The sequence below is a fragment of the Pleurodeles waltl genome, chromosome 9 (genome assembly GCF_031143425.1).
Source record: "Pleurodeles waltl isolate 20211129_DDA chromosome 9, aPleWal1.hap1.20221129, whole genome shotgun sequence".
Classification (NCBI taxonomy): domain Eukaryota; kingdom Metazoa; phylum Chordata; class Amphibia; order Caudata; family Salamandridae; genus Pleurodeles; species Pleurodeles waltl.
In genome coordinates, this window is record NC_090448.1 from 552,293,048 (window position 1) to 552,320,639 (window position 27,592).

Below are 27,592 nucleotides of genomic sequence, written 5' to 3' on the forward strand. Positions count from 1 at the left end.
GCAAAAATCGTTAAGTAACGTATTTTCCCTTCATGAATCAGCCTAAATTTACCCATGAAGTTCTGCCTAGGAGAGTATATATATTGATGACAAAAGAAGGCGTTTGAATAATAATTGTACAATAATGAAGGGAATGGAAGAGATCAGTTACTTACCTCTAACATCATTTTTGAGCTTGAAACTCTCTTAGATTCACATACCTTGCATTATTCCTCCATCTAGTGGTTGGGACCAGAACTTTCTTTAATAGAAATCAAAGTTTTACTTTTGAGCACTCCCTAATATATCATAAGTATTAGTCATATCGGTTGAAAGCAGTAGAAAGGACATCCAGAAGGGACACAGTGAGTTGTGGTATAGAAACCCCTGATGACAAAGGAAGGGGTACTACAATGCCACAATGGCACAAACGTTAGTCGCATACAAGTCATAATGACCTAGCATGTAGTAGTGTATATATCCTGGTGGTATTATGAGGAATGTGTTGGAGGGTATTGTATAATACCTTGAGGATATAAGAAGCTGCGTAAATATCCTGGTGACACAAGAAGCGCTAGCATAAATTGTTTTAGGGGTCTAGATGTCATTGTATGTCTTGATGTTCTAGTCAACTGTAGACATTCCCCAATGACACCGGAAGAAAAAGTAAAGACAAATAGATGCAACTACTCTGATGACTACTGAGGAAGATGGTGTGAATGAAAAACACTCATCCTTTGAAAAAACACATAAGTTAATTAGTTATGGCTGTGTCATTTTTTATGTGAAATAAATATATATATTTCTACGTACACAATACAGGTTTTTGAATTTTTTATCATAAAAAACAGATAAAACAAGACAAACAACAACCCTCACCCACCCCCAGATCCCAAAAATGTACAAGTTAACTTAGTCCCGTTCTGAGCAATGAAGTAGAAAAGAGAACTTGAGTGTATCTCTGTTCATTAAGTCCCAGAAAAGATTTTAGCGCTCCTCTGATTCAGGCGTCTTTTACTTGGTCCATTCAATCACAGACAGAAGAAAACAGAAAATTCCTTCGTTTTTTTAAATACAATCAGAAAACCTCATCTCCGGCCGATCTGGATTTAAAATTCAAGTCTTTTTAATGTGCCAAAATTCATCTTTTATCAAGAGACCTGTTTTCTCCCCTTTCATCCAGACGATCCAGAGAGACAGAAACAACTTCCAAAAATGTCCATTTTATTTCCTTTTCTCTCCCGTGTGGTGATCTGCCCCCATCTTGTCTCTTTAGGGACACAGTGCTCGTGAGGCGATAAGAAGGGTGAGGGAGTGAGTGTGGGCAAAAAGGCGAGGTGAGGGCGGGAGAGGAAAGAGCAGTACAGAGGGGCTGGGAGGAACCCTTAGTGCGCGTGTATGTCCATGGCTTGTCCGTTCACGATGGGCTCCCCGGGACTCTGTGCCGACATCATGTGGTGGGGCGAGGGCCCATTGGGCATCATCACTGCCGTGTGGTGGGGGTGCCCTGGGAGGTAGGAGTGCAACGCAGGTCCGTGCCGCAGCCCGGCGGGGTGAGGGGGCATCTGTGGAGGAGTGTACCCAGCTTGCGAGAATCCCATGGCCATCGGCCCTGCGGGGTAATCCCCTGGCATACCCGCCATGCCTTGGAAGCCTGCAGCAGAAGAGAGAGAGAGAGGAACTGTGAGCATCTGATTCATCACACCCTAGAGCTAATAATATTGAAAAATGTGTACAACTTCATCAGCCCTGCCAGCATAAACACAGCCTTCGCCAGTACTTTCACGCGCCTTCAGAGCCCGCTGATTTTTTTTTGTCTTTATTTTTAACTGTCAAGGCAATGATCAGGATAAAAACAAAGGCAACATCTTGTCTTTATAAAGCTCTGGCACGGGCCTTGGCATGAAACCAGTGACTTGATACCATGGTGCGATTTCATGCCCAAACCAGCTCTCTGTTGACAGTTCTCACCCAGGACTAGATGTTACACACATCCCAAAACTCAAAATGTTAAATTTGGAAACCAAAGTGGTTGCTGGGAGAGAACTCGTTCTGTGCTCAGATTCTGCGGACACACTGAGTGTCTTCGGCTTGGTTGTAAGCTGGTTGTTCAACGTAGCTCTTTGGCTCTATTTCTGGAGAAGAGATTCACCTTGGCCATCAGGGAGAAGGCATTTACCTGGCTCGCCCGGAGAAGAGTTCACCCTGACTATGTCACAAAAGATCCACCATAGCATTCTGGCAGAATGGATTCACCCTGAATCTCGGGCAGAGAGAATGCACCACATCATTCTTGCAGAAGGGATTCGCCTTGGCTTTTGGGAGACGGATTTAGATGGGTTACACAGGAGGTGAAATTTACCCGGGTGTCTGACAAATAAAGTTCACAGCAGTACTCTGGGAGGAGGATTCACCTTAGCTCTCTGAGAGAAGGGTGTACCCTTGTTCCACATGAGATGGAAGTAACCTGGGCTCTATTGCAGAAGGGATACACCATAATGTTATAGGGGGAGGGATTCAACTTGGCTCACTGGGAGAAGACATTCACCTGGCTCTCCATCAGAAGGGGTCACCCCTGCTCTCCAGAAGAGGGTTCAGCTAGTCACTCTGGGAGAAGGGATTTAGCAGAGCAATCTGGGAGAAGGAAATCCCCTTGGCTCTTTGGCAGAAATGATTCACTACAGTACTGTGGGAGAAGAGATTAAGGCTCTCTATAAGGAGAAATTCACAAGCCTCTCCATGAGAAAGGGTCACCCCTGCTCTCCAGAAGAGGGTTCACCTGGTCACTCTGAGAGAAGGGATTCACCACAGCACTCTGGGAGGAGGAATTCACCAGGGATATCTGGCAGAAAGGATTCCCTACAGTACTTTGGGAGAAGGGATTCGGTTTGGTTCACCGGGAGAAGAGATTTGTCTTGGTTCTCTGGAAGGAGACATTCACTTGGCTCTCCAAGAGAGATTCACCATGGATCTCCAGAAGAGGGATCACCTTGTCACTCTGAGAGAAGGTATTCAATATTGCAGTCTGAAAGAAGGACGTCACCTTGGATCTCTGGAAGAAGGGAGTCGCATTGTACTATTGGAGAAGGGATTTAAGCGTCTCCCGGAGTAGATTCACCCAGGCTCTCCAGGAAGAAGGGTTCACCATGGCTCTTCAGGAGAAGAGATTCATACTGGCTTTCCAAGTGAAGGGACTCACACTGGGAATTGGGAAAGGAATTCACTTTGTCTTTCATAATTCTTTAGTCTGTGCACTTTGTTAAATACATTTCACACAATTTGGCTATTATGCCAATTAATGAAAGCAGAAAAGATTCTAGCTTCTGCGTATTGTACTAGTAATTGCACCCGTCCCCAATGACCATTTATACCCCTGAGTTTCAAACTGAGTTTTCAACATAACAGAAACGTGAAGCAGATAATATGCACTAATGAGAACCATTTTTTGATTCAACATATCAATGGAAAGGTGCAAAGGAATAGCATTATCTATTGGTATTTCTCTACTGAACTTATAATGTGGCCACCAAACAATATTAACATTTCATTGTGTAAACCAAACCAGGGAGAATGCCCAGAGATGCTCTTCCAGGAAGGAAGACGTATTCCTCATCCCAAATCACACAATACATCATCATGAATTTTCATCACACAGTCATGGCATGTGCACAGCCTCAGTGCCAGAATTCGGGAGCCTAGGGACTAATGGTATTCTATTTATTTATTTGTTGAAAGTACTTAATATGTAGTGCTAACCTCGGAAGCAGAGGTTTTGACACTAACACCAGTAGGAGTGACAATTCATATGGGATGGACAGAACGAAGTCACAAAATAAACGTTACGGAGAACTTGGAAGAGGTGATTTTTTAGATTGTTTCAGATGCCAAGTTTGGAATCAGAGCTTGAATGAGCTTGAATGACAGTTACTGAGCGGTAAGCAGAGATGAGGAAAGAGTTAATGGAGAATCCCTAAACGACTTTCCCTGAATGTGCTAGAGTAGAATATTGTCGATGCTCTCTTTATCTAGAGTGCACCATGCAGCAAATCAATAACATTAGTTATTGGCCTCAACAGTCTTATGTACCTGGATAGATATGTTGCTTATTAGCTTGAGTTTAGGTTAAATTTGATCTTAGGTTGGTGTTTATTAATAACTACGTAAACTTTGAGTCATCTTAAAGAGGCCTGTGGGGGGCTTCATAATCCAGGCAATTCACCTGCTTTGGCCTGGGTGCAGTAGCAGCTATTCTCAGGGCTAACTGGTTTCTAGGCAAATGAGGGGAAGCCCTGACTGATTGTGGAGAAGTGTGGCTAAATGGTTAGAGTGGTAGACCCTGATGCAGAAATCTGGCCCAGGGCCATGGTTAAATTCCTGCCTCAGCGGGTCTTGGGCTCAATTTCCTCGGACCTGATAATTCTTGCATTGGTGCCTAATCTAATTCATGGGTCCCACTCTGTAACTCTGGGCAATAGCTTGCTTAATCTCCACAACAGCACCAACAGTGCTGGGATGCCTGGCTTCACCTTGGAGGTTGCCCAGGAGTGGGCACCTCACAGGAAAAAGCCAGGAGGGGTTCCACAGCTGTATGCGTACAGCGCCTTGAGACCCTAACGGGTGAGTAGTGTGCTATACAAGTACACAGTTTACTGACGAGAGCTTTTGAAAGGAAAGTGGGGCTGAGGTGAAGTCAGCTCAAACTAACATAAGTATATTTAAAAACATATATATATAATAAATATATAAAACTATCATTATATCCACACATAAGTAGATTAATACACCAATATATGATGATGAGTGTATGCTTATGGGGTTATTTTCCTAAATAACACATATCTGTCAGCATGTGTACATATGGTTATAGCAATCGCGTCTACAAGTCCTTCACTACTGAAATGTTAGGAAGTGCTATTGATAAAAACCATAAATAAATAAACCCATTCTTTTTTGCCTGGGGATATTTTACATAAAGGACCTGTGAAAATCCCCTGAGTGCCACACTCCTGTGAGTGTTAAAGTTAACTTTTTTGGAGCAATTCCATGGGAGGAACGGACGTCTATATATTGTGGTCAGGCACAAAGGAACTGAAAAGCAGGGAAGGAGTAGATAAATACCACTTTTGTTACAGCCACTAGACGGCGGAACTGTGCAAAGCTTGTGAATCTAGAAGAGACATCATGCTGCAGTAAATACCACTTTAGGTGCAATTGTTGGGCGTGTCACAAATAGCCACCAAGAGTATAACCAGCAGGGGGGCTCGGACTGCCCATGCAAACAGCAAAGTCTTCCCTCAAGCTCAATGTTGAGGTGAATCTGCTGCTGGAAGCAAGAAGAAAATCCTTCCACTGCCCCTGTGCAATAACCCTCCCCAGGGGATGGGGGTAACTGGTGAGATCGTTTGCATCCAGTCTTCAGTCATTTCTATAAAGAAACTTCCAACAAGGCATTTGGCTTTCACCGGCTATACCTCTTCATGAAACAGCAGCCAAAGGAGTGAAGGACCTTCCATGGAGAGACAGTTATGTCCCAGGTCAACAAAATAACTAATCATGGCCCATTTTCACATGCCTACAAGCATCACCGTGCAAGAAAATTTTAGATCAATACACTGGCTTATTCCCTTCTGTGCAGGATTTTCTGTTTAATGCACTTTGGACCGGTAAGATAGCTCAGCGAGTTAATGCTCCCCGTTGGCATGTACTGTGATCTACACGTTCCAGAAACGACTCTAACAAACCTAGCTCACACTTCCATTATTTCGAAAGCAGTAAATTAAGCACTGTCAAAAGGGACTATAAACAGTGCTTATTACAACACAGGAGTAGTATGAAGCACTGAGGAAAACAAGTTACTGCTAATTAGCTGTGCTGTATGTGCGACAAGATCTTTTTCACCACATTTGCTTACATAATCCTGACAATGCCCACAGATTCTGTGTGTCCCCAACCCCGTCCAACACTCCCTACCCCCCAACACACACACAGTACAAATGTACCTCCGGCACACACTGCATTTTTCATATGCTGTATGTCTGGCGAACTGCTAATGTTGTGGAAACTGTGATTTTCTAAGTAAAGGGGCTGAAAAGTGAGGGGAATTAAAGGCACACGCCTAAAAGCACCAATTTGAAATAGAGTTTTGCCGCCCCCGTTATGGAAAACTTTTCACTTTTTGATGGGGTTAATACAAACTCCCTCGTGCTTTCTCTCTCTCTCTCTCTCTCCGAGGCTATCTCTGATCCCTCGTCTGTCTTCTCGCGCTCCCCCTTTGCTCTATCACTCCTCTCTACCCCTCAGTACCCTCTTACTTTTCAATGCCTTCTGTGTCACTCTCGCACAAACTTGCCCTACCTCACTGTTTCTTTTTCCGTTTTCAGTGTCCCACTTTGTAAACCTCTCTCATTGGCTTTTTTTGTTTTCCATGCTCCCTTGTAGCATTGCTTTCTCTCTAGTGCCCGCTTCCACGTCCTAACAATCCCCATTCTCTCTCTGAAATTACGTTTGCTTCGTGATTTGTTTTATTTTCTGGAGCCCCCATCCACAGCTCCTCACCCCAAGAGTCTCTGGTCCCAGGTGGAGGCCGGCAATTCACTGGTGGTCAGGATAGAACCGTAAATCTGTTCTACCCACTGCACTGTGTTCTTCCACGTGGGACATAAGTCCAGACTCCACTGCCTTGACAGCTGAGGGAAAGGGCCTGCACTCAGGTATCATTCCTTGCGATATCCACGCTGACCGTACACAATCACATCTCGTTGCTGCAGCACCCCACAGAGGTGGGTGGAACAGACACCCTCCCAGGGTATTTGGGAGACACCAGTCTATCTCAGGTTATAATACTAGGTACGCTATAGACACATTTTTCAGTGTGAGACGTGAGAACCACCATTAGGTTGCTGCTAGGTGATGTATTGTCAGTTAGGCTTTTGTTTTTGCTATGTTAAGGTGAGAGGAGTAACCAGTACTGCACTTAAGGTGACTAGATTTTCAATCCCAAAAACCAGGACACTTAGCAAAAATAAAAGGACTGCAATTTGTTATCAACTCAATGGCACAGATGACAGCCCTTATTAACCTAGAATCACAGAAGAAAGCACTAAGAAAACAAAAGGCAATTTTGTAAACCCAAAAAGATCCATTTTAATTACATTGTTTTCTAATAATAGCTGCTAACTACCCCTGCTATGTAACACACATGTAAAAAAACATGCCGCCCTCCAGGACAGCTGGTGAAAAACAGGAACTTTCCCTGCAAAACTGGGACGTTTGGTCACTCTAACTACGCCGTGTTCTGCTCAGTACAATACCTAGTATGGTGAGAGCAGGGCCTGTGAGAAACGTGCCAGAGGTATTTTGGCGGGAAAAAGAAAAACCGTGTTATCAAGAGATGTGAGAAAAACGTTTCACTGTCACTAGTAGACTTGTCCAGCAGGGCGAGGGGCTCAAAGGCGAGGGGTTTAAAAAGTTACGAGGCCGTCGCACATAAATAAGTAAATAAATCACAGGACAGTAAAAGGAGTGTGAAGCCAATCATTGCAGTCTCGAGAGCTACAAATACATGGTTAGTCCTCCATGTAATCTATGTAACTCCCCTTCTGGGCCTGCAGCTAAGATAACTGAATACGGTTTTATTTAGAGTTAAAGGACCCCCCAACCAACTCACAAAATCCTAGGAGATTTTGGGTGGTGGTATTCCTGGAAGGTACCAGAGGCTTGCCTACTCACAGCAGCCAATCAGGAACAAGCTGAACACCAAACCTTGGCATGGGTAGTTATTCCCTCCCTCCTCGCCCTCCATCAAGCTAGGATGTGTATCTCTTAAAAAGACTCTGGCGGCGAAAGAGGGGCAGAGGAACGAGGGAGCACGGGGTTAGAGAGGGAAAGAAAGCTTTAAACCGCTTCTTTGTAGTCGGGGCCTGGCCTAGCGGAGGCTTGCTGACCCATACTAAATAGCAGCCTGGCTGTGGAGAAATCTGCATACCTATGCAGTCACTTTGATTAGATGTGCTGGCAGTGACTGCGTATTTAACCGAGCTTCTATCAATTAGCCCTTCCTGGGGGCTCCAGACCCCTCATCTGTGGCTAATGTTCAACGCTCTTTTCCATTGATTCCCTAATTTACTTCTATTCACGCTGCTTAGCCACAGCTCCGGGGACTCCGCTGAGCCCAGAGCCCGGCTGGCTGCATGCAGCTAGGCAGCACAGCATCCTCTCCCTCCTCCCCTCTGCTAGCACAGCCCGTTTCCATCCGGAGATTAGGGACCAAGGCATTTGGGGAGGGCGCTCTTCCCGGACCTTTCCCACCCCCACCTTACCTTTAAGTGGCAGCAACTCCCTGCATGACCGACGTCATACCAAGGGTGCCAAGGGACCCCGCACAACTGGGCAAAATGGGCCCCTTCCCATGGATGGATAGTAAAATGCATCCATCATTTTAGTGCAATGGTTTGCTAACACCCACAGGCATCTGTGCCACTGCATCTGCTGCACCATTAACAGCTGTGACCCTGTGCGGGTTGCAGTGCCTGAGCCACAGCGCTGCTTAGCAGTAGAGCAGGACCACGACGCTGCAGACATTTTCTGAAGGGCGGCTCTGATCCACAGGATCCATGTATGCACACTTCCCTCAGTGTTCTTTGTAGACAGTGCTTTAAATGGGCCGGTGCTCTCTGGTACTGAGTATCTGTACTTCTTTCATTCGAAAGGCAGAGTACCTGCACTTCTTAGCACTGCTTCAAATCATTTAATGGGAGAGTACCAGCACTTCTCAGGAACAAACAGGTACTCAAAGTAGAGAGTACCTCGACATCAATATTTCCATTTAAAACACTGTGTTTAGATGTGTTAACTTATTTATGGAAAAATATGTTTACTAATTAACAGAACAGAGGAAAATAGTAATTTACGCTGTGGATGGTTTTCAACAGTTTTGAAAGCGTATAGTCAAGGATCTTGTTCAGTGCTTAATACCAGAAGGCAACTAAGCATTCCATAACATTGGTCAGAAAAGTGAAACAGTGAGTTTTCACTGTTTCTCGGAAGGAGAGACGATACTCAATAAGTGGCTGATTGTAACAGAGTCTCAGAAAAGAAGACAATCCCACTCGGACCATGGAGCGGGTACCAGGCATCCCCGCCTGCCTTTCTGTGAAGGCCTGCTTTAGACATGTCTGCCAAGGCAAGAAGCCTGGAAGCTGGGTATACAGAACTTTATGTTGTCTTTTAGCTACGAAGGTTTATTTCTTTTTTTTTGTTGGTCTAAGTATTTTGTTGGTATTTATAATAAAGAGCAAGAAAATGCAAGCAAAACACAGCTTGATAGAAAGTGATACAAGTAGCGTGATATGTATGTAAGTAAGGTACATAGGTGCATGAGTCTTCAGGCAACGTGCACAGGTTGGGAGTTAGAGGAATCTATGAGAACTGGAAAAGAGGTACCAGGTTTTTAGAAAGTTTGCAAGCAGTCAATAGATATGATGTGAATGTTAATGTATGGGGGGCGTTGCAGTAGAGTAGCCATGGTTGCTTAGGATGCCAAGAGTAACCGTCAGTGGGTGAGAAGAAAGCTAATATTTTCTTGATGGTTCTTTGCTAAAAGTTTTGCATCTGCTACATGCTGTCAATATGAGCATTCAGAGAAAGGTTTTCACCAAACATGATGCCATCACGTGTAGCCAATATCCTTGAGAAACTAGGTTGCCTTCTGACTGTGGGAAGATTTTGATTTGAATTGTTCTTTGGTTTGAAGAGTTTGGCCCTCACAGGAGTTCGGGGTTCATATAGAATTGTTCTGGGACAATCAATGATGAGGATGAAAGAGTTTCTGTAATATGTCAACTGGTTTTTCAAGTATTTAACATTGAAAGGGCTATGTACACTTCATATATATAGTGCCTTTCATCAAGAATGGTGAAAGACATTTTCAGGGAGTTATGTGAAGTAAGGGTCATATCAGTCAGGGTGGACATGATCTGTAATGATTGAAGTGGGTGTTGTGTCTGGTTGAAAGGAATTCAGAATACTGGAAATCTCATCCATGGTTAATGATTCTAATTGGAAGTCAGCGTCGGGATGGGCAAATGATGGTGGCGAAAAACCATTTTAAATAGAAAGCCACTCTAATCAGGTGTTTCTTGGACAGAAGGAACTGAGGTGTTCTACTGTAGACTTCAAGATAGCAATTAATTGAGAAATTTAGACAAGCAGGTTGGAGAGAGTTTTAGAATAACTTAAAGAAAGTCATTTAACATTGGGATATCCTGTTTGTGGATTGAAGCAGGAGTGTATGGACGTGTGTTTGTGTGTGTTGGTCAGGGTAGGTTTTAGTTTGATTTATAGGTGATAATTTCATTTTTCTCCACCGTCTACTTTTCAGAATAGTTTTGCACGTGTTAACAGTCAACACTGCAATTTGTGGGTTTGATGGTGTTGACTGCCCATGTCAAGGCCCGATAGAAGCCTAGGTGTGCTTTGCAGGATTTGGTTTGGGGTGAGTAGTAAAGATCTGTTTTCGAAACTGCACACATTTAGCAATTTAATGTACTGCTGTGGGTACGATATGTGTGGCTAAAACCTGTATAGCCTTAATGAGCGAAAGAAGAAGAAGACCTCCCATACAGAGGTAGTTGTTGGTGATCTCTTTGAATTCAAGATTAAGTACACTGCCAAACTTCTTTGCATTGTGGGCAGGTGAACCCTTCAAGCACAGCCTTTAAGATCTTATTATACGACTGAAGGCAATTCTCATAAGCCAAAGAATTGCTTATTTTTCTGTTTTGTTGATATACTGGCAATGCACAGTAAATGGTGGCACATATTTGTGGGAGTTCTACTAAGCCGTGCTGGATAGTGAAGCTAGCACTGTTTACAGAGACCCAACTAAACAAATGATGTCATTATGACTGACAATAGATCCATCTTGTCTGTCCATTTCTCTGCCTGGTCCAACACCACATGCTCTACTTAGTCAACATATTATTATTACTCAACTGTGTCCCAGGCCTTCTTAATCTCACCACCTCCTACACATGCAGAACCCAAAGACCTTGTGACCACACACAGAATCTGCTTTGACCTTCACATCCATACTTCCCTTGCGGAGATGGACAGGTAGAAGTTCAGAGGGACATGAGCCAATGAGAAAGGGAGTGGGAAAAGGAATGGAATGGAAAGAGCTGGCATGAGCACAAACATTACTTTCCAAAAAACCATAAAAGGAAGATATCATGGAGGTACTTACATCCCCCAGCATCAGTGACGAGGTGGGGGCATTACAAATAGTGCCACTGCCCCTCCATTGCCATTGCCATTCCCAATCCTCCCATGGTGCCTAGGAGCAAGATACACAACTAAGACCAGGATTTGGGAAAGAAAAGCGCATCATCATTGCCTGCCATGCACAGATTGCCAAGACCTGGTCTCGCCTGTAACTCAGGCTGTTTGTAGATTATGCCTCAAACAAGAGGGCATCAAAAGGATGCATCGAGTGGCTCCAGCTTCAGAAATCAATGATCCAGTTTGAAAAAGAGCAATATTTATTGGATCAAAGTCCAGTTCTTTAAGGTACAAAACATCACTCCAACAGCAGTTGACATTGCTGTTTATGATACAGAAAAAATTATTACATCATCATTGTGCAACATTATGTTGTGCTTTCACTCTGTTGTAGTTTCAGTATTTTCAGTACAATAAGATGCAAGTTTCCACTGGAAATCCAAGCAGAACTGAGTGTTTAAGAGAGAGTGCCCCGCAAATCAGCTTTAAGATGTTTTTACTGCTGACTGAGATGGCCCTTGTTCAAAAACCCTGACCTAGGTGGTAAGCTGGTAGGTACCTAAATGGAAAGGTCGGAAACCCATGATCTACAACATCTTTGCTATCATCTGAGGGCAGAAAGACGAGAGGATGGACAAAAGCAACATGTTCTGCATTCAGAACTTAGTATGTATTTCAAAGACATGAATGACTGTGGGTAACTAGAGAGGAAAGGGCGTGCCTAGAAGTTGTGTGCTTTTATTTTTGCTTCCCAGAAGGTTTACATACTCTGCCGTCTTTTAGTGGCCATTGAAAGATGACCTTCTCCACCCAACTATTTCCATTCTTCATCGTTCTACACACAGAACTAAACTATAGAGTTGTGTACTTTAGCATGTTTATGGGTTGTGTGGCGCCATTATAAGCATCATGCATGAGAATAAATCTGGTTATTTACCTGCTGGGCGGATCCCCATGTGCTGCTGGCCATCCATGACATATCCCCCCATTGGTTGGCCCTCCGGGCTGTAAGGTGCTCCCTGCCCTACTTGAAAAAAGACAAGTGGGCATTAAGAGCATGTGCAAACAACGACAATGAAAACATAAGTTGAGTACAAAAGCAGCTGTTAAATCACAAGTGGCATTTCTAAAAAGCAGGAACTCAATATACGACTATATGTTAAGAATTAAGGATTAGGCTGGAGGACAATAGCGCTGGGAACACAATCAGGCATTTGGAGAAGGGGCAGGGGATGAGAACACAGGGTGTAGGAGGTGGAATTAGGTATGGGTGGGAATACTAAGATAGTACAGGGCAACACTGAAGACACACATGAGGGGGTTGAAACCACAATCAGGTACTGAGACTCACGCAATGAGAACAGACAGGAAGGCAGTGAATGCACAGTCCTGCTACAATTTTGGTGTCCCAGGGTTGGCGATAAAGGAAGAGTCCCACCGCGGGGTCTGTGGGCATGTGGTGTGATCCAGAGAAGGACCAGTGGGGATTGGCTGGTCAAGACTCTGGGTGGTGTTGGGTGGATCAAAGGGGAAGGATTTGGGAGAATAGCCTTCTTTCAGGAGAAACGCAAGTTCTGCAAGTATCAAAATATTTTTTTTCGGGCCTGCCCTCCCTTTCCATAAGTTTTTGCTCTAGCTTGTCAAGAAGGGTTTCAAGATGGTTTGCAGAGGATTATGTTGTGTGGTCGCTTTGGTTGATATTTCAGGTTGGTGGACTGCCTTTCAATGATGGTGAGTTAGGACAGGCTGGAGCAGTGAATAGAGTTAGCAGGAAGTAGTTTGGGCATGCTGGGCACTGCCAGACAAGCATTTTTCTCAGTTCGGAGGTGTAGGGGTGGAGATGATACTGGGTGCATTATGGGGAAAAGAATAAAAGAGGACAAAGGACATGGATAGGGCAAGATGTGAGACTGGTTCTAAACAATGGTTGAAGTTTTGAATTAATGTGTTTATGGTTTGGGTGATGTTGGTGCTTGGTTGGGGGAAGCAGGGAGATGTCAGTGTGGCCTTAACGGTGGCTGGGGTTAGGTTATATTTTTCTATGAGTGAGGAGGGTTTTTTAAATGTATATATGTTACATTGAGAAGTCAAGCTGATCGACCTGTCCAAGTAAAGCAACCTTTTTCACTTTACTAATCTCTGATTGCCACGCTGTCTCACCCAAGGCTACAGACAGGCATTGAGGACACAAGAAAGCAAGAAGAGCACAGACAGACATCTTCCCTACACAAGCTGGATAATATCCTTAAAAAACGATTCAGTATTTTTTCGTTTAATTTATTTTTGCTTGATATGCAGTTTACAGGTAATCAGTTTTTTTCTGGAAAAAAATTTTTGTCCGTTCTTTGTTGATTTTCTTTATAATTACATTTCCTCAATTCTTCTTACTCTCGCTATTTAAAAGATTGCATGCTTGCACCTTACCACGGTACCAAATACTGGTGTCAATTCATCCATGTCCCTGTTTCTAATCCTCTGCTAACTCACGGCTGACGAAAAGTCAGCAATTTGGCTAATTACTCCTCATTGTAGACGCTCCAGCCATTGCTACTGAATTAATGTATCCGCCAGTTTTGTGGGGGTGAGTGGAAAAACGGTAGTTGTAGATGTTTTACTTTGGGTTTTCCTATGTAATGAGGGGGGAAAGGGGAAAGCGAGGCTTTGGAGAGGCGTCCTCCTGCTTCACAAAGGCTTCCTGTCAGCACAGCTGCTGCAGACGTCCTGCTTAGAGGCCAGTAACACTTCCGGTTTCCACTAACGCTGCCTTGTGGGAGTCCCTGGCTTCCTGCGCTAAAACGAGCTTTGGGAAACCCTGCTCTATGCCCAGTTTTTCTTGTTTTGATATTCTTGTTTTGATATTCTTGTTTTGTTAGAGAAAAGGAGAAGGTGCAGTTTAAAATAAATGATATTGTGGCGGGGTTCTCCCCAGGCAGGAGCCGTGTCGGAGACTCTCGGCAGCTGACAGGCCTGAAGGCAATCCCAGGCCTGGCTGTCGCCACATCTGTCAGAGAGCCAGATGTGATGGCTTTCGCTCGTCTCTCTGGCTGGCCGCTGGGGCCAGGAGAGGAAGACCTGGGTGCGCAGTGTGTTTTCTGTTGGAAAAAACACACATGGATGTAGCCTCCTAGCTGCTGCGTAAAGCCCAACACGTGTCTCGGCAATCAAAACAAGCTTTGGGAAAAGAAGGAGGGGAGGGTTCAGGGGCAAGGGGTGTCGACAAAAAAGAAGACAGCATGCGAAAAGAGGTTGAAATTAAGTTGGTGTCTGAAAAGGTTTTCCAAAAAGAAGGACGGAACGGAGACTGTCCTGAAAATAGGCATAGCTGTGAAGTTTCCCCGGTCCATGCGTGATGTGCTGCTCCACTCCAGGTTTTTTCTTTGCATTCGGGGAGTTGCAGTCCCGTTTTATAATAGAAAAAAGGAAACTACAAGTCCCAGAATTCACAGAAAAAAACCTGGACAGGAGCACCACATCACGCACGGACCTGGGGAACTTCTTAGGCTGAGTATGATGGTACAAGGATGGGAACATCCTTAGAGTTATGCACCCAGGGATTTAAGTGGGCCGGGTCCTGCAGGCCTGCAGGTGCTCAACACCCGCAGTAGAGCAGGTGATGAGACGGGTTCTCCATTTTTGCCCTCAACCTTGGGGTGAAAAAAAAATCTTAGCTCCTCAGCAGCTCCACCCTGCGCTTCCTTTGATGTAACTTCTGAAGCATTGTCAATATTATATACAAAGAAGCTATTGTTGTTGTTTATTTATCTTCTGCAACTAAAAACCATTGACAAAGCCAATAGTCCTGGCTTGTTGCAGGTGAAATTTCAGTTGTTGTATTATATATCTGGATGCAGTCACTAAAAGAAGCAGCAAAATACTAGTCAGGCGGCACACTGTGCAAAACACACATAGGCCAAACCCCTTTGAGATCCCGCCAAAGTTTTTTCATCTCACTTAAAGCCCTGTATGCACGGATATACACCAAAATGCCAAGGGCAGTAGAAGTGACCACCCACATTCATAACTGCCCAGTACAAGTCACAAGCCATTACATAAGATAATTAATCAGAGGGCCTCCCTCCCTTAGCACTTCAAAAGCCTCCTATTATCTGCATAGCGAGGAAGCTGATTGGCAAGGGTGGGTAAGGGGGTCAAGAGTGAAAAATAGAGAAAGTGAGCAGGGGCTCTAGAGCTAGTTTTATTGTATTTTTCTGCTGCTGCCTTCATTGCTCCTGAGACCAGAGAGAAGGGGGGGGCAGGTCTAGGGGTGCCAATGGACAAGGCAATGGTGGAAAGTGCCCCTGGCTCTCCCTAATGAATGTTCATTTTTACTGTCACTGGAACAGGGTGTCGCAAGAACATGGCTATACAAGAACATGGCCTCCTCCAACCAGACTTTCGACAGAAGTGGGGTTTTACAAAGGCAGTGTGATGGAAGAAAGCTTTAATATTCTACATTCCAAGACAAAAGTCGGACCAGTATCTAAATATGAAGTGAACATGAAAAGTGTATGTCTAAAAATTATATTACTTCCTGAAAAAATGCTACATGGTGCAAACATTCAATAGAACTACCTCCAAGACATAGAAAATAGCCTTGCATTGTTACTCGGTGTTCTTTAGGATCTGATTTTTTTTTTCATTTTACCATCTCTTGCTTTATCTTTGCCTGTGATGTATTTCTAGAATAAAAGGTGGGCGTCTTTTAATCAGCCCACATTGCTGGTACTAAAAATATCCTCCGCCGAGGTCATCTTCACACCCTTGTGTGCATTCCTGCATTAAGGCATCAGGCTGCTGGAAGCACAGTTTCTTCCTTGGAGGAAACAGCCCCAGGCAGTGTGTGTATCTCTCCTGATCAGTGTGGCTGAATCTGAGTTGCTTTTAGAAAGCACATCATTTATGGGTTTTTTATTTTGTTGAGTTCTTGATATATATTTTTTAGAAAAGTGAGGTGGGCATCAACGTTTGATCCCACTACACTAGGTATCATCATTTGGGGGCTGGTGTTTTGAGTACTGATCACAGCATGTTTTTGTCTTGGGGATTTATCAGTGCTCATAAGCATCTTTACAAAGTGTTTGTGGACATCTGACCTGCCTCAGGCAGGTCCATTTCTCAGTGGAACAGGCAGGACTGTCCCAGTTTCCATACTTCTCCTCCTACACTGTGCTCCGTATCTGACTCAGGAAACAGCTGAAAACATGGCTATTAAATATGTAATTCTTGCACATTAGCGTTAGTTTTAGGTTTGATGCCGGGTCTAACAGCATTGGCTTTTTATTCCAATATTGCAATCAAAATAACATCTGCACCCCCACAGGACGATGCATTTCAGTTGTAAAGGGGAAGCAAAAAATAAGTACAGAAATGCTAGTCAATTTTTACCTGTGCGATTCGACTGGTCGATCATTGGCTGCACGATCCGCCGCCTCGCGTTGATGAACCTGCAACAAACATAGAAATCAGGACCAGGGACTGCGTAAAGAGGTACTAACTCAATAGTGCACACTCCCAGAACAATGCTAGAATCTATGCTGGAAAGCCCGATGTAGTTTCTAAAGGAAGGGATTGAAGCTAGATTTTCAGATATGTACACAAGAATGAATCTCTTTTACATCATCAGTGCTCAGTGACATCGGTTATCTTGAAATCCGACAGAGATCTGGTCCTCGAGGGTCTATGCTGGGCACCCCTGCTCACAGTTAACACCGTTAGACAGGCTTTGTTCTCATTTTAAATAATGGTAACCCTGCTCTTAATACTAGCCTTGTGTTGTGTGAAAGTGTCCGATATGCAAAGTCAGGATTCAGTTTACATTCCTGGAGCTTAAAGGAAGTGCTTAGTAACTCCTCGGGATCTCGTTGTTAAGCAGGTGGTGTGATGAGTTCACAGTGTGGGTGTGCCAGGTTGGCCCTGGCACTCTGTTTCACAGAGAAAGAAGGGCAACAGTTAGTTGTAATAGCCACCTCATCGCTGCCCTCTGAAAGTTGAGCAGGTTGATCATGGCAGCCAGGAGCAAGCGCTATATTTTCACATACGGTGCATTCGTGCAGAGGGAATGTTGACACCAGGCTAGGCCTAAGCACGCTCCTCTCCAAGCTGGAAGCTTACTTTCCAAGAATATCACTTCTAACACGTCCAAGTCCCTGTCTGGGCCTTTGGTTCTTCGCATAAAAATGTAAAAAATCAATCAACGACATCAAAAGATTTTGCTCTGGAGCCAAAAACGCACGGTTTCCTAATTTCGTTGGGACTTACGCCGGTGTAAGGGCAATTTAAGGTTGGAGATGAAGTGGAAACGTCTTAAAACTGTTGGCACAGAAGGGAGTCCTCACTCCATAAAGTCCGGCCAGTCATAGATGACGACACTCCAAGGCTCTGTTGTTGTAGTGCCATAATAGTTTGTCTCGTAGTTAAATGTGTGCTTTGAATTTTGCAAGCGGTACTTGTGAATCCTAGTTCCAAAAAGACACTATGGGCCTTATTACAAGGCTGGCGGTGGTGGTCGGACCGCCACGAGTGTGGCAGTCTGACCGCCATATTACAAGGTTGGCGATCAGACCTGCTAACCTAATGCCTTCCCCACCAGGATCAGTGATCCTGACGGGCTGACGGCAGTCCTGGTTGTCATCAGCTAGGGTGGCGCTGAACTCAGCGCTGCCATGCTGATTACAACCTTGTTCTCTGCCAACCTCTCCACCACCATGAAAAGGCTCGCGGAGAACAAGTGCAGGGGGTCATGCTCCATTGCCCATGACTTTGGCATGGACAGTGCAGGGGTCCCCCTACAGAGCACCATTGAAATGCACGCTGTCTGCTGTGCAGACCGTGCGCATTTCAGGGGTGCTGGGGCACCCTGCTTGCGGCAGCACTGCCGCCGGCTGAAATATAAGCCGGAAACAATGCTGATGCACCTTTCCTACTGGGTGACATGCAGGAACCTTAGTACTTGCCCGTCAGCAGAGTGGGAAAGTTGTAATAGGGCCGGTGGGGGACCACCACCTCAATGGCGGTTTCCTCACAAAGGGTCAAGTGATTGGGTTTTCTGACCGCCAAACTCGTAATCAGGCCCTATGTGTGGGCTTGCGGATTTGCCTGGTTCCAGTGCTTAATTTCAACCGTATGGTTGCTGGGGGGGTGGTGGGTGGGGGCGGAGGTGTGTGGCACTGACAGTTTTTTGGGAAACCAGCACTTATTTTCACTCATCAGGTATTGACATTGAGCAAGAGAGTGAAAAACCCACAAATGGGAAAGAAGGAAAAGAAAGACGGAAAAGGTGTGAGAAAGGCAGAGGAGAAAACATGAAAATGCAAGAGTGTTTGGCAGTGGAATAATGAGGGATGAGGCATGAATTCATCACTGTGCAGGCTTTGTATTGGGTGCGCTGGGCAAGGAGCAGAGCTTTGGGCACTGCCACTCATCCTTTTACAAATTAGCACTGCCTGTTTCCCTGAGAGTCCCTGTTACAATTAGAAACAGTTTTTGTTGGGACATTGACACTGTTGTTAACCGCTTGAGTGCGGGCGTGGGCCACTGGCCGACGCCCGCACACCCTCCCTGGTGCGGGTCACGACCAGTGGCCGACACCAGGAAGGGCATTAATAAATCCTCGGGTGCGTCGCGCCCGAGGATTTTTTTTTACTACCCCCGGGAGACACGGAAGCTACCGTGTCTCCCCCCACCCCCCACCCCCCACCACCCACCCGCCCCTTTGTGACGGCGCGCTGACGTTGCAAAGGTGTTTTCCCCATGAAAGCAGGAAGCAGCCTTGCGGCCGCTTCCTGCTTTCATGGGGAAAACGGCCTTTTACACGTTCGGGAAGGCCTCGTAAGAAAGGGGAGAGTCTCCCCTTTCTTACGAGGCCTTCCTGAAAGTGTTTCCTGGCCCCCGATCGCAGCACAGCTGCGATCGGGGGCCAGGAAACCCCACTAGACACCAGGGATTTCACTTTTGGGGGGCGGCCCCCCTGGAAAACGGGCCGCCCCCCCCGGCATAATTTTTTTAATTAAAAAAAAGGTAGGTGCCCCCTGGGGGGGGGGCGCGATCGCGCCCCCCCCAGGGGATTTTTTTTTTTTCAAAAAAAATAAAAAATAAAAAAATAATGAAATGACAGGGGGTCGCCCGTGGGCAGGGTGACCCCCAGTGGGGGCAATTTTTTTTTTAGATGTTGTAGGGTTTCCCTGGGGGCCATTTTGGCCCCCAAGGAAACCATACAGCAACTAAAAAAAATATATATGTATATATCTATATATATATACATATCTATGTAGATAGATATATCTAGGTACATGGATATATCTATAGATATATCTATGTAGAGATATATATATATATATATATATATATATATATATATATATATATATAGGTAGATCTGTATCAAAGAGATTTATAAAGCGCGCTACTCACCTGTGAGGGTCTCAAGGCGCTGCGGGGGGGGGGACAGGGGGAGGGAAAGGGGCTAGGAAGTTCACTGTTCAAAAAGCCAGGTTTTGAGGCCCTTCCTGAAAAGAAGTAGGTTTTGGGTCTTGCGAATGTGGGTTGTGAGTGCGTTCCAGGTTTTGGGTGCAATATAGGAGAAGGATCTGCCCCCGGTGGTGGTGTGTTTGATGCGGGGGACAGAGGCGAGAGAGAGGTCAGCTGAGCGGACGTTTCGTGTGGGGGTGTGGAAGGTGACTCTCGTTGAGGTAGGCAGGGCCTGTGTTGTGGAGTGATTTGTGTGCGAGGATGAGGATCTTGAAGGTGATCCTTTTGTCAATGGGGAGCCAGTGGAGGGATTTGAGGTGTGGAGAGATGTGTTCGTGTCGGCGGAGGTCGAGGATGAGTCGTGCTGCTGAGTTCTGGATGCGTGTAGTTTGCACTTGAGTTTTAGAGTGGTGCCGGCGTAGAGGGCGTTTCCGTAATCAAGCCTGCTGCTGATGAGTGCGTGAGTGACAGTTTTTCTGGTCTCTGTGGGGATCCATTTGAATGTTTTTCAGTATACGGAGTTTGTTGAAGCATGAGGAGGTAAGAGCGTTGATTTGTTGGGTCATAGAGAGGGAGGAGTCTAGGATGATGCTGAGGTTGCGTGCGTAGTTGGCGGGGGTGGGTGCAGGGTCTAGCGTGGTGGGCCACCATGGGGGGTCCCAGGTGTTTTTGTGTGGGCCAAAGAGGATTATTTCGGTTTTGCTTGAGTTGAGTTTCAGGTGGTTGGCTGTCATATATACATCACTTTTGTCAATATGTGTGTGGTTTCCCTGGGGGGAAAAGGGTCCGACTTGTCTAGTGGCAGTTTTAGTGCCATAAAGAAGCGCAGAAGGTTTATATGCCTACTGCAAAGAGCACATCTGTATTTTATGTAAATAGCTGAGTACATTAGTAAAGTCTATGGAGAGATGAAGGGCACTTTTGCTGGGTGGTAATGAGGGAATCCGAGGAGGAGGGAGTGGGAGCACCAATAATGATTGTTGGACTGGGCGCAGGAGGTGCTAAAGACTGTGACGAATGGTATGTGACAAGGTGTTTTTTGAGTGTCTTGAAAGTACGTGCTGATTGAGGGAAGAAGCGCAGGTAAGGTGGCCTCTACTGTTGCACGTATCTCACACACACCATCGATTTTGTGACTGTCTACGTAGGCTAGTGTTTTAGAGCAACAGTTTAGCCAATAGCAGAGATGGCATCTTGATGGATGACTGCTGCCTGCACTTGGGTTATAGAGGACCGCTCTGACATAGGATCAGAGACTGAGACATCAGATACTGAGACAGCATCTGAGGGATAGGACAATGGCGCAGACTCTGGGAGTGATTTTTCAGTCAGGAGTCCCATTCGAAAACTCCTCTTCCAGTACATTATGAGGGAGGTGATGAGGACAGTCCTGCTGTCCCTTCGCAAGCTGTTCGTGCAACTGGGTAATAGTGGGTTAGGCCAACCCAGAGAGCAGGTGAATGCGGCGGCAAGCAGAGAGAGAGTGCTCTCTTGGGAGCTCACCAATTTAGTTCAGCCCCAAATTCCACCACCCAAATCATATTGTGGAAACATCAAAATTGTCTATGGCAAAACAAACTGGTTTTGTAAGGCAGGCACCTGTGTTTTTGGTCCTGGATTCGGCGGCCATATAGAGAAACACACTAAACCCAAACATTTCTGGAAACTAGACATTCGGGGGAGTCCACAGAGGTGTGACTTGTGTGGATTCCGCAAAGTTTTCTTACCCAGAATACCCTGCAAAGCTGAAATGTTGAAAAAAAACTCTATTTTTCTCGCATTTCTGTCACACAAACTACAGGAATATGCTGGGATCCACAACATTCCTACCACCCAGTGACTCCTCACCTGTCCTGATAAAAACACTACCCCACTTGAGTGCCTACACCTAGTGCCTGTGTCAGGAATGGATCACCCCAGGGTCAACAGCTGCCTCACGTAAGGACCAACATTGACCGTTGTGTGATCTATTCCTGTCGCAGGCACCAGGCCTAACCACACAAGTGAGGTATCATATTTATCGGGAGACTTGGGGGAACACTGGGTGGAAGGAAATTTGTGGCTCCTCTCAGATTCCAGAACTTTCTGTCACCGAAATGTGAGGAAAACGTGGTATTTTAGCCACATTTTGAGGTTTGCAAAGGATTCTGGGTAACAGAACCTGGTCCGAGCCCCACAAGTCACCTCATCTTGGATTCCCCTGGGTTTCTAGTTTTCAAAAATGTGCTGGTTTGCTAGGTTTCCCCAGGTGCCGGCTGAGCTAGAGGCCAAATTCCACAGGTAGGCACTGTTTTCTATGAAAAAATGTGATGTGTCCACGTTCTGTTTTGGGGCATTTCCTGTCGCGGGCACTAGGCCTACCCACACAAGTGAGGTATCATTTTTATCGGGAGACTTGGGGGAACGCCGGGTGGAAGGAAATTTGTGGCTCCTCTCAGATTCCAGAACTTTCTGTCACCGAAATGTGACGAAAACTTGTTTTTTTAGCCACTTTTTGAGGTTTGCAAAGGATTCTGGGTAACAGAACCTAGTCCGAGCCCCGCAAGTCACCCCTCCTTAGATTCCCCTAGGTCTCTAGTTTTCAGAAATGCACAGGTTTGGTAGGTTTCCCTAGGTGCCGGCTGAGCTAGAGGCCAAAATCTACAGGTAGGCACTTCTCAAAAAACACCTCTGTTTTCTTCCAAAAATTTGGATGTGTCCACATTGCGCTTTGGGGCGTTTCCTGTCGAGGGCGCTAGGCCTACCCACACAAGTGAGGTATCATTTTTATTGGGAGACTTGGGGGAACGCCGGGTGGAAGGAAATTTGTGGCTCCTCTCAGATTCCAGAACTTTCTGTCACCGAAATGTGAGGAAAACTTGTTTTTTTAGCCACTTTTTGAGGTTTGCAAAGGATTCTGGGTAACAGAACCTGGTCCGAGCCCCGCGAGTCACCCCTCCTTGGATTCCCCTAGGTCTCTAGTTTTCAGAAATGCACAGGTTTGGTAGGTTTCCCTAGGTGCCGGCTGAGCTAGAGGCCAAAATCTACAGGTAGGCACTTCTCAAAAAACACCTCTGTTTTCTTCCAAAAATTTGGATGTGTCCACGTTGCGCTTTGGGGCGTTTCCTGTCGCGGGAGCTAGGCCTACCCACACAAGTAAGGTATCATTTTTATCGGGAGACTTGGGGGAATGCCGGGTGGAAGGAAATTTGTGGCTCCTCTCAGATTCCAGAACTTTCTGTCACCGAAATGTGAGGAAAACTTGTTTTTTTAGCCACTTTTTGAGGTTTGCAAAGGATTCTGGGTAACAGAACCTGGTCCGATCCCCGCGAGTCACCCCTCCTTGGATTCCCCTAGGTCTCTAGTTTTCAGAAATGCACAGGTTTGGTAGGTTTCCCTAGGTGCCGGCTGAGCTAGAGGCCAAAATCTACAGGTAGGCACTTCTCAAAAAACTCCTCTGTTTTCTTCCAAAAATGTGGATGTGTCCACGTTGCGCTTTGGGGCGTTTCCTGTCGCGGGCGCTAGGCCTACCCACACAAGTGAGGTATCATTTTTATCGGGAGACTTGGGGGAACGCCGGGTGGAAGGAAATTTGTGGCTCCTCTCAGATTCCAGAACTTTCTGTCACCGAAATGTGAGGAAAACTTGTTTTTTTAGCCACTTTTTGAGGTTTGCAAAGGATTCTGGGTAACAGAACCTGGTCCGAGCCCCGCAAGTCACCCCTCCTTGGATTCCCCTAGGTCTCTAGTTTTCAGAAATGCACAGGTTTGGTAGGTTTCCCTATGTGCCGGCTGAGCTAGAGGCCAAAATCTACAGGTAGGCACTTTGGAAAAAACAGCTGTGTTTTCTATAAAAAAAATAGGATGTGTCCATGTTGTGTTTTGGGGCATTTCCTGTCGCGGGCACTAGGCCTACCCACACAAGTGAGGTATCATTTTTATCGGGAGACTTGGGGGAACACAGAATAGCAAAACAAGTGTTATTGCCCCTTATCTTTCTCTACATTTTTTCCTTCCAAATATAAGAGAGTGTGTAAAAAAGACGTCTATTTGAGAAATGCCCTGCAATTCACATGCTAGTATGGGCACCTCGGAATTCAGCGATGTGCAAATAACCACTGCTCCTCAAAACCTTATCTTGATCCCATTTTGGAAATGCAAAGGTTTTCTTGATACCTCTTTTTCACTCTTCATATTTCAGCAAATGAATTGCTGTATACCCAGTATAGAATGAAAACCAACTGCAGGGTGCAGCTCATTTATTGGCTCTGGGTACCTAGGGTTCTTGATGAACCTACAAGCCCTTTATATCCCCGCAACCAGAAGAGTCCAGCAGACAAAACGGTATATTGCTTTCAGAAATCTGACATCGCAGGAAAAAGTTACAGAGTAAAACATAAAGAAAAATGGCTGTTGTTTTCAACTCAATTTCAATATTTTTTTATTTCAGCTGTTATTTTCTGTAGGAAAACCTTGTAGGGTCTACACAAATGACCCCTTGCTGAATTCAGAATTTTGTCTAGTTTTCATAAATGTTTAGCATTCCGGGATCCAGCATTGGTTTCACACCCATTCCTGTCACTAACTGGAAGGAGGCTGAAAGCACCAAATATAGTAGAAATGGGGTATGTCCCAGTAAAATGCCAAATTTGTGTTGAAAAATTTGGTTTTCTGATTCAAGTCTGCCTGTTCCTGAAAGGTGGGAAGATAGTGATTTCAGCACCAGAAACCCTTTGTTGATGGCGTTTTCAGGGAAAAAACCACAAGCCTTCTTCGGCAGCCCTTTTTTCCCATTTTTTTGGAAAAAACTAAATTTTCACTGTATTTTGGCTATTTTCTTGGTCTCCTCCAGGGGAAACCACCAACTCTGGGTACCATTAGAATCCCTAGGATGTTGGAAAAAAAGGATGCAAATTTGGCGTGGTTAGCTTATGTGGACAAAAAGTTATGAAGCCCTAAGCGCGAACTACCCCAAATAGCCAAAAAAGGGCTCAGCACTGGGGGGGAAAAGGCCCAGCAGCTAAGGGGATAAGAAACAGCACACTAATGTTAGGCTGCTTTTGAAACATAAGGTGCACAGTCAGAAGCACAATAGGTACTTATCTGTAAGAGTAGTTTTGCAGTCAGAATACTTTCTCGATTCATATGCTAGATTCTTTAATCCTGACCCAAACACAAGGTGGTGGAGTAATGCACAGCATGTCAATCCAGAATGATTTACACTGCAGAACACTTTGGCAGGGTATAAGGTGCTGTTTTCAAAAACAGAGTTGGACAAGACAGGATGCTTAGTGTAGATAAGCTTCAAAGCTTTTGACAGAAGAATCACCAAATATCTAAGTTTCATCATTAATGAGACTAGGCATTTTTATTTTCCAATCATTGTGAAAATCTCTTTGGTTTGTGTGGCTGCAATGCAAGGTGGACATGGCAGCCACGCTACTGGTATTGGTGCTTGCAAGGCTATCAAGAACTTGCAACCAGAGCAGTAGAGTATGTCATGGTTTCCGATGGCTTATATTGCTGTGATCACTTAGAGCTAACCCTCAATGTTGTCCATAGATTTAAATTACTTTAGAGATCAAAGCATAAGACCATGTGGTACTCAGGCCACTTTTTTGCTTTCACTGACGCCTTATTTTCTTTTAAGAAGCCATGTAACTGCTGACGGTAATCCAGTGTGATCTTCCCTTGACCATGGGTCCTACACTCAGCTCTATAACCCTTTTCTACAGTAGCTATGAGGCAACACTTCCTGGTTTGCACTCTTGTGTTTGGGGATCAAACTTCTAGGTTCCTGTATTGATCGTGGCCTGGGAGAATCAGACCAGGTCTGTTGCTGTGTGGCACATAAATCAGCAGCCAGTATAAAGAAAATGCTTATGCTTTTCACATTACATCTTCCTCCTCAACCAAATATCGCTCCTTCAAGGCAATGCGATTCTAAAAGGCGACCAGACACCTAAGGTCAGTATACCGTAACAGTTTTCCATTTATCCCAGGAAGGAACCAACGACTTGGGGCAGGAGGGGCAGGTCATTTAACCATTCCCTATGTCCCTTCATCTCGAAAACTTCTAGAACTTCTGGAAAAGATGGAGAATCTACGCATTACACTACATGCCTCTTAATATTTGAGCACCACCTGATGTCTCCTTCTACCAATCTCTTCTGCAACCTGCACCTCACACTCCTCAAGGCACGATGTGTGCTTTGCAACACTACGTGTAGTATTCACTCCACCATCTTACAGAAACAATATAAACAGATACAGATAGCTTTGCCCTCACTTTTTTTCTAGGATCCAACCCAAAGAGATGAACTTTGTTTCCCTTGGCTGAATGGCCTGCTGCTGTTCCCGGGGTGGGCTGGGTCACAGGTCGTCAGAGGGTCCCACTCTCTGATCCTGGGCCAGAGTCTGAAAGAGAAGCCCTCAGGCAGACTGGCAGACACCGCACAATGGCACATGATTTACAGGCGGGGGCACGCAGGCACTCTCTGACCTCTCAGTGGTTGGCCTTGTTTCCTCTGCTTGCAGCAGGGTCACTGTGAAGGAGGCAGGCCAGGGTGAGGTGGAAAGCGACCTCCAGCAGAGGCAGCCGGTGGGAGGAGGTGCGGGGGGAGCAGCCAGCCAGAGATACCCCTCCTGCCTCAAGATGGAGAATGGGAAAAGCTTTCAGATGGCCTCTCAAGAGGAGCTCTGGGTCACTGAGTAAACGTGTGGCGCCCACTGGTCTAGTGCCAGCAGGTCAAGTAGAAGGATGGCATCGCTGTTCTGTTGTTTCCAAAACTTTCAGGCAAAGCACAGGCTACGGTTGTTGTTAAAGTTGCTTCGTGTCCCATCAGGTATTGTACTGAAGGTTCAAGTTATGAGACGATACACATTTGGAATGAAAAGTTATTGCCTACCATGGCAGCAAAAGGCGGGTGTTCATGGATGGCCGAACTAATTTCTAAGAATATTCAGAGCAATAAATGCCAAGCGAGCACAATGCCCATTTCCCACGGTGCACGCAATGCGTCTTCTGTTTCTCCTACTCTGACGGGTTGAACATAAATACCGTGTTCAGGGATGCACACAATTCCTATTCGGGTGCAACTCCTCGGTCTGTGTAAGCCTTGCTCCTCTGCCTCAGGTGGTAGTAAAACTCCCATACCCGGATGTGGACACAAGTCCACCTGAATTAGTCCTCATGTGTGAACACACGCTTGTGTGTGTATGCACATAAATCTGTTGAGGCTCTTCTTAGTTGTGTACATAAGTCTTTCTCAAGTTCACATCCTTTTAGAGGCAAGTACAGATTCTGGGTGTACAAACAAAATCCTGTTTACGTTTTTGCCGCAAGTGAGCTGTAACAAGAATCACTTACTGGTGAGAAAGTCTTTCTCAAACCTGTTGCGTGTCACAGTAGCAGCATTAAGATGGAGTAAGGAATGTTAATTCAACATCACCTCCCAGACCTCAAATGATGGGTTTATAGAGGATGGGTGGACATTCCAGGTCCTCCGCAGGCCTGGTGAGGTACAACTTTCAGCTTTGTGATCATCAAGGGGTGAATCCTGCATCAAGGCATCTTTGTGCAGAAGGTCCAAGAACTGCAAATAATAGATCATTCATACAAAGAACAAAGAACTGTGATGCCCCCGCCTCCCACCTCACACCCCTACCAGTGCCGTATGTATTTCATTACATTCCTGTAAAAGGATAATAAACACTGCATGTAAATTCGATTTCCGCAACCACCTATTAAAGCCCAGGCGGCCGCCCTTGGGTACTGACGGACAGGCGAGCTGGCCCATATGCTTTCCGTGGACCGTGAAAAAGGTCAAAGAGAGCGGGCGAGTGGAACAACAGGAAAGCCTGGACTTCCGTGGTAGCTTGGGTGCCGACCT

General features: G+C 45.5%; 1 protein-coding gene across 5 annotated transcripts in view; it reads right to left on the reverse strand.

Annotated features, from left to right (window-relative positions):
* Positions 1 to 800: 800 nt before the first annotated feature.
* Positions 801 to 27,592, reverse strand: part of MEIS3 (Meis homeobox 3) — a 117,229-nt gene continuing 90,437 nt past the window's right edge. For 2 of the 5 annotated variants that reach the window (XM_069207488.1, XM_069207487.1), the window contains exons 10-13: positions 16,642 to 16,700; positions 12,194 to 12,280; positions 11,222 to 11,311; positions 801 to 1,633 (exon numbers count right to left, since the gene is read on the reverse strand). In XM_069207488.1, coding sequence (XP_069063589.1) covers positions 11,253 to 11,311; positions 12,194 to 12,280; positions 16,642 to 16,700 — 205 coding nt within the window. In that variant the 3' untranslated portion in view covers positions 801 to 1,633; positions 11,222 to 11,252. The remainder of the gene's footprint in view (positions 1,634 to 11,221; positions 11,312 to 12,193; positions 12,281 to 16,641; positions 16,701 to 27,592) is intronic. The other 3 variants (XM_069207484.1, XM_069207486.1, XM_069207485.1) reach the window with 2 other exon arrangements.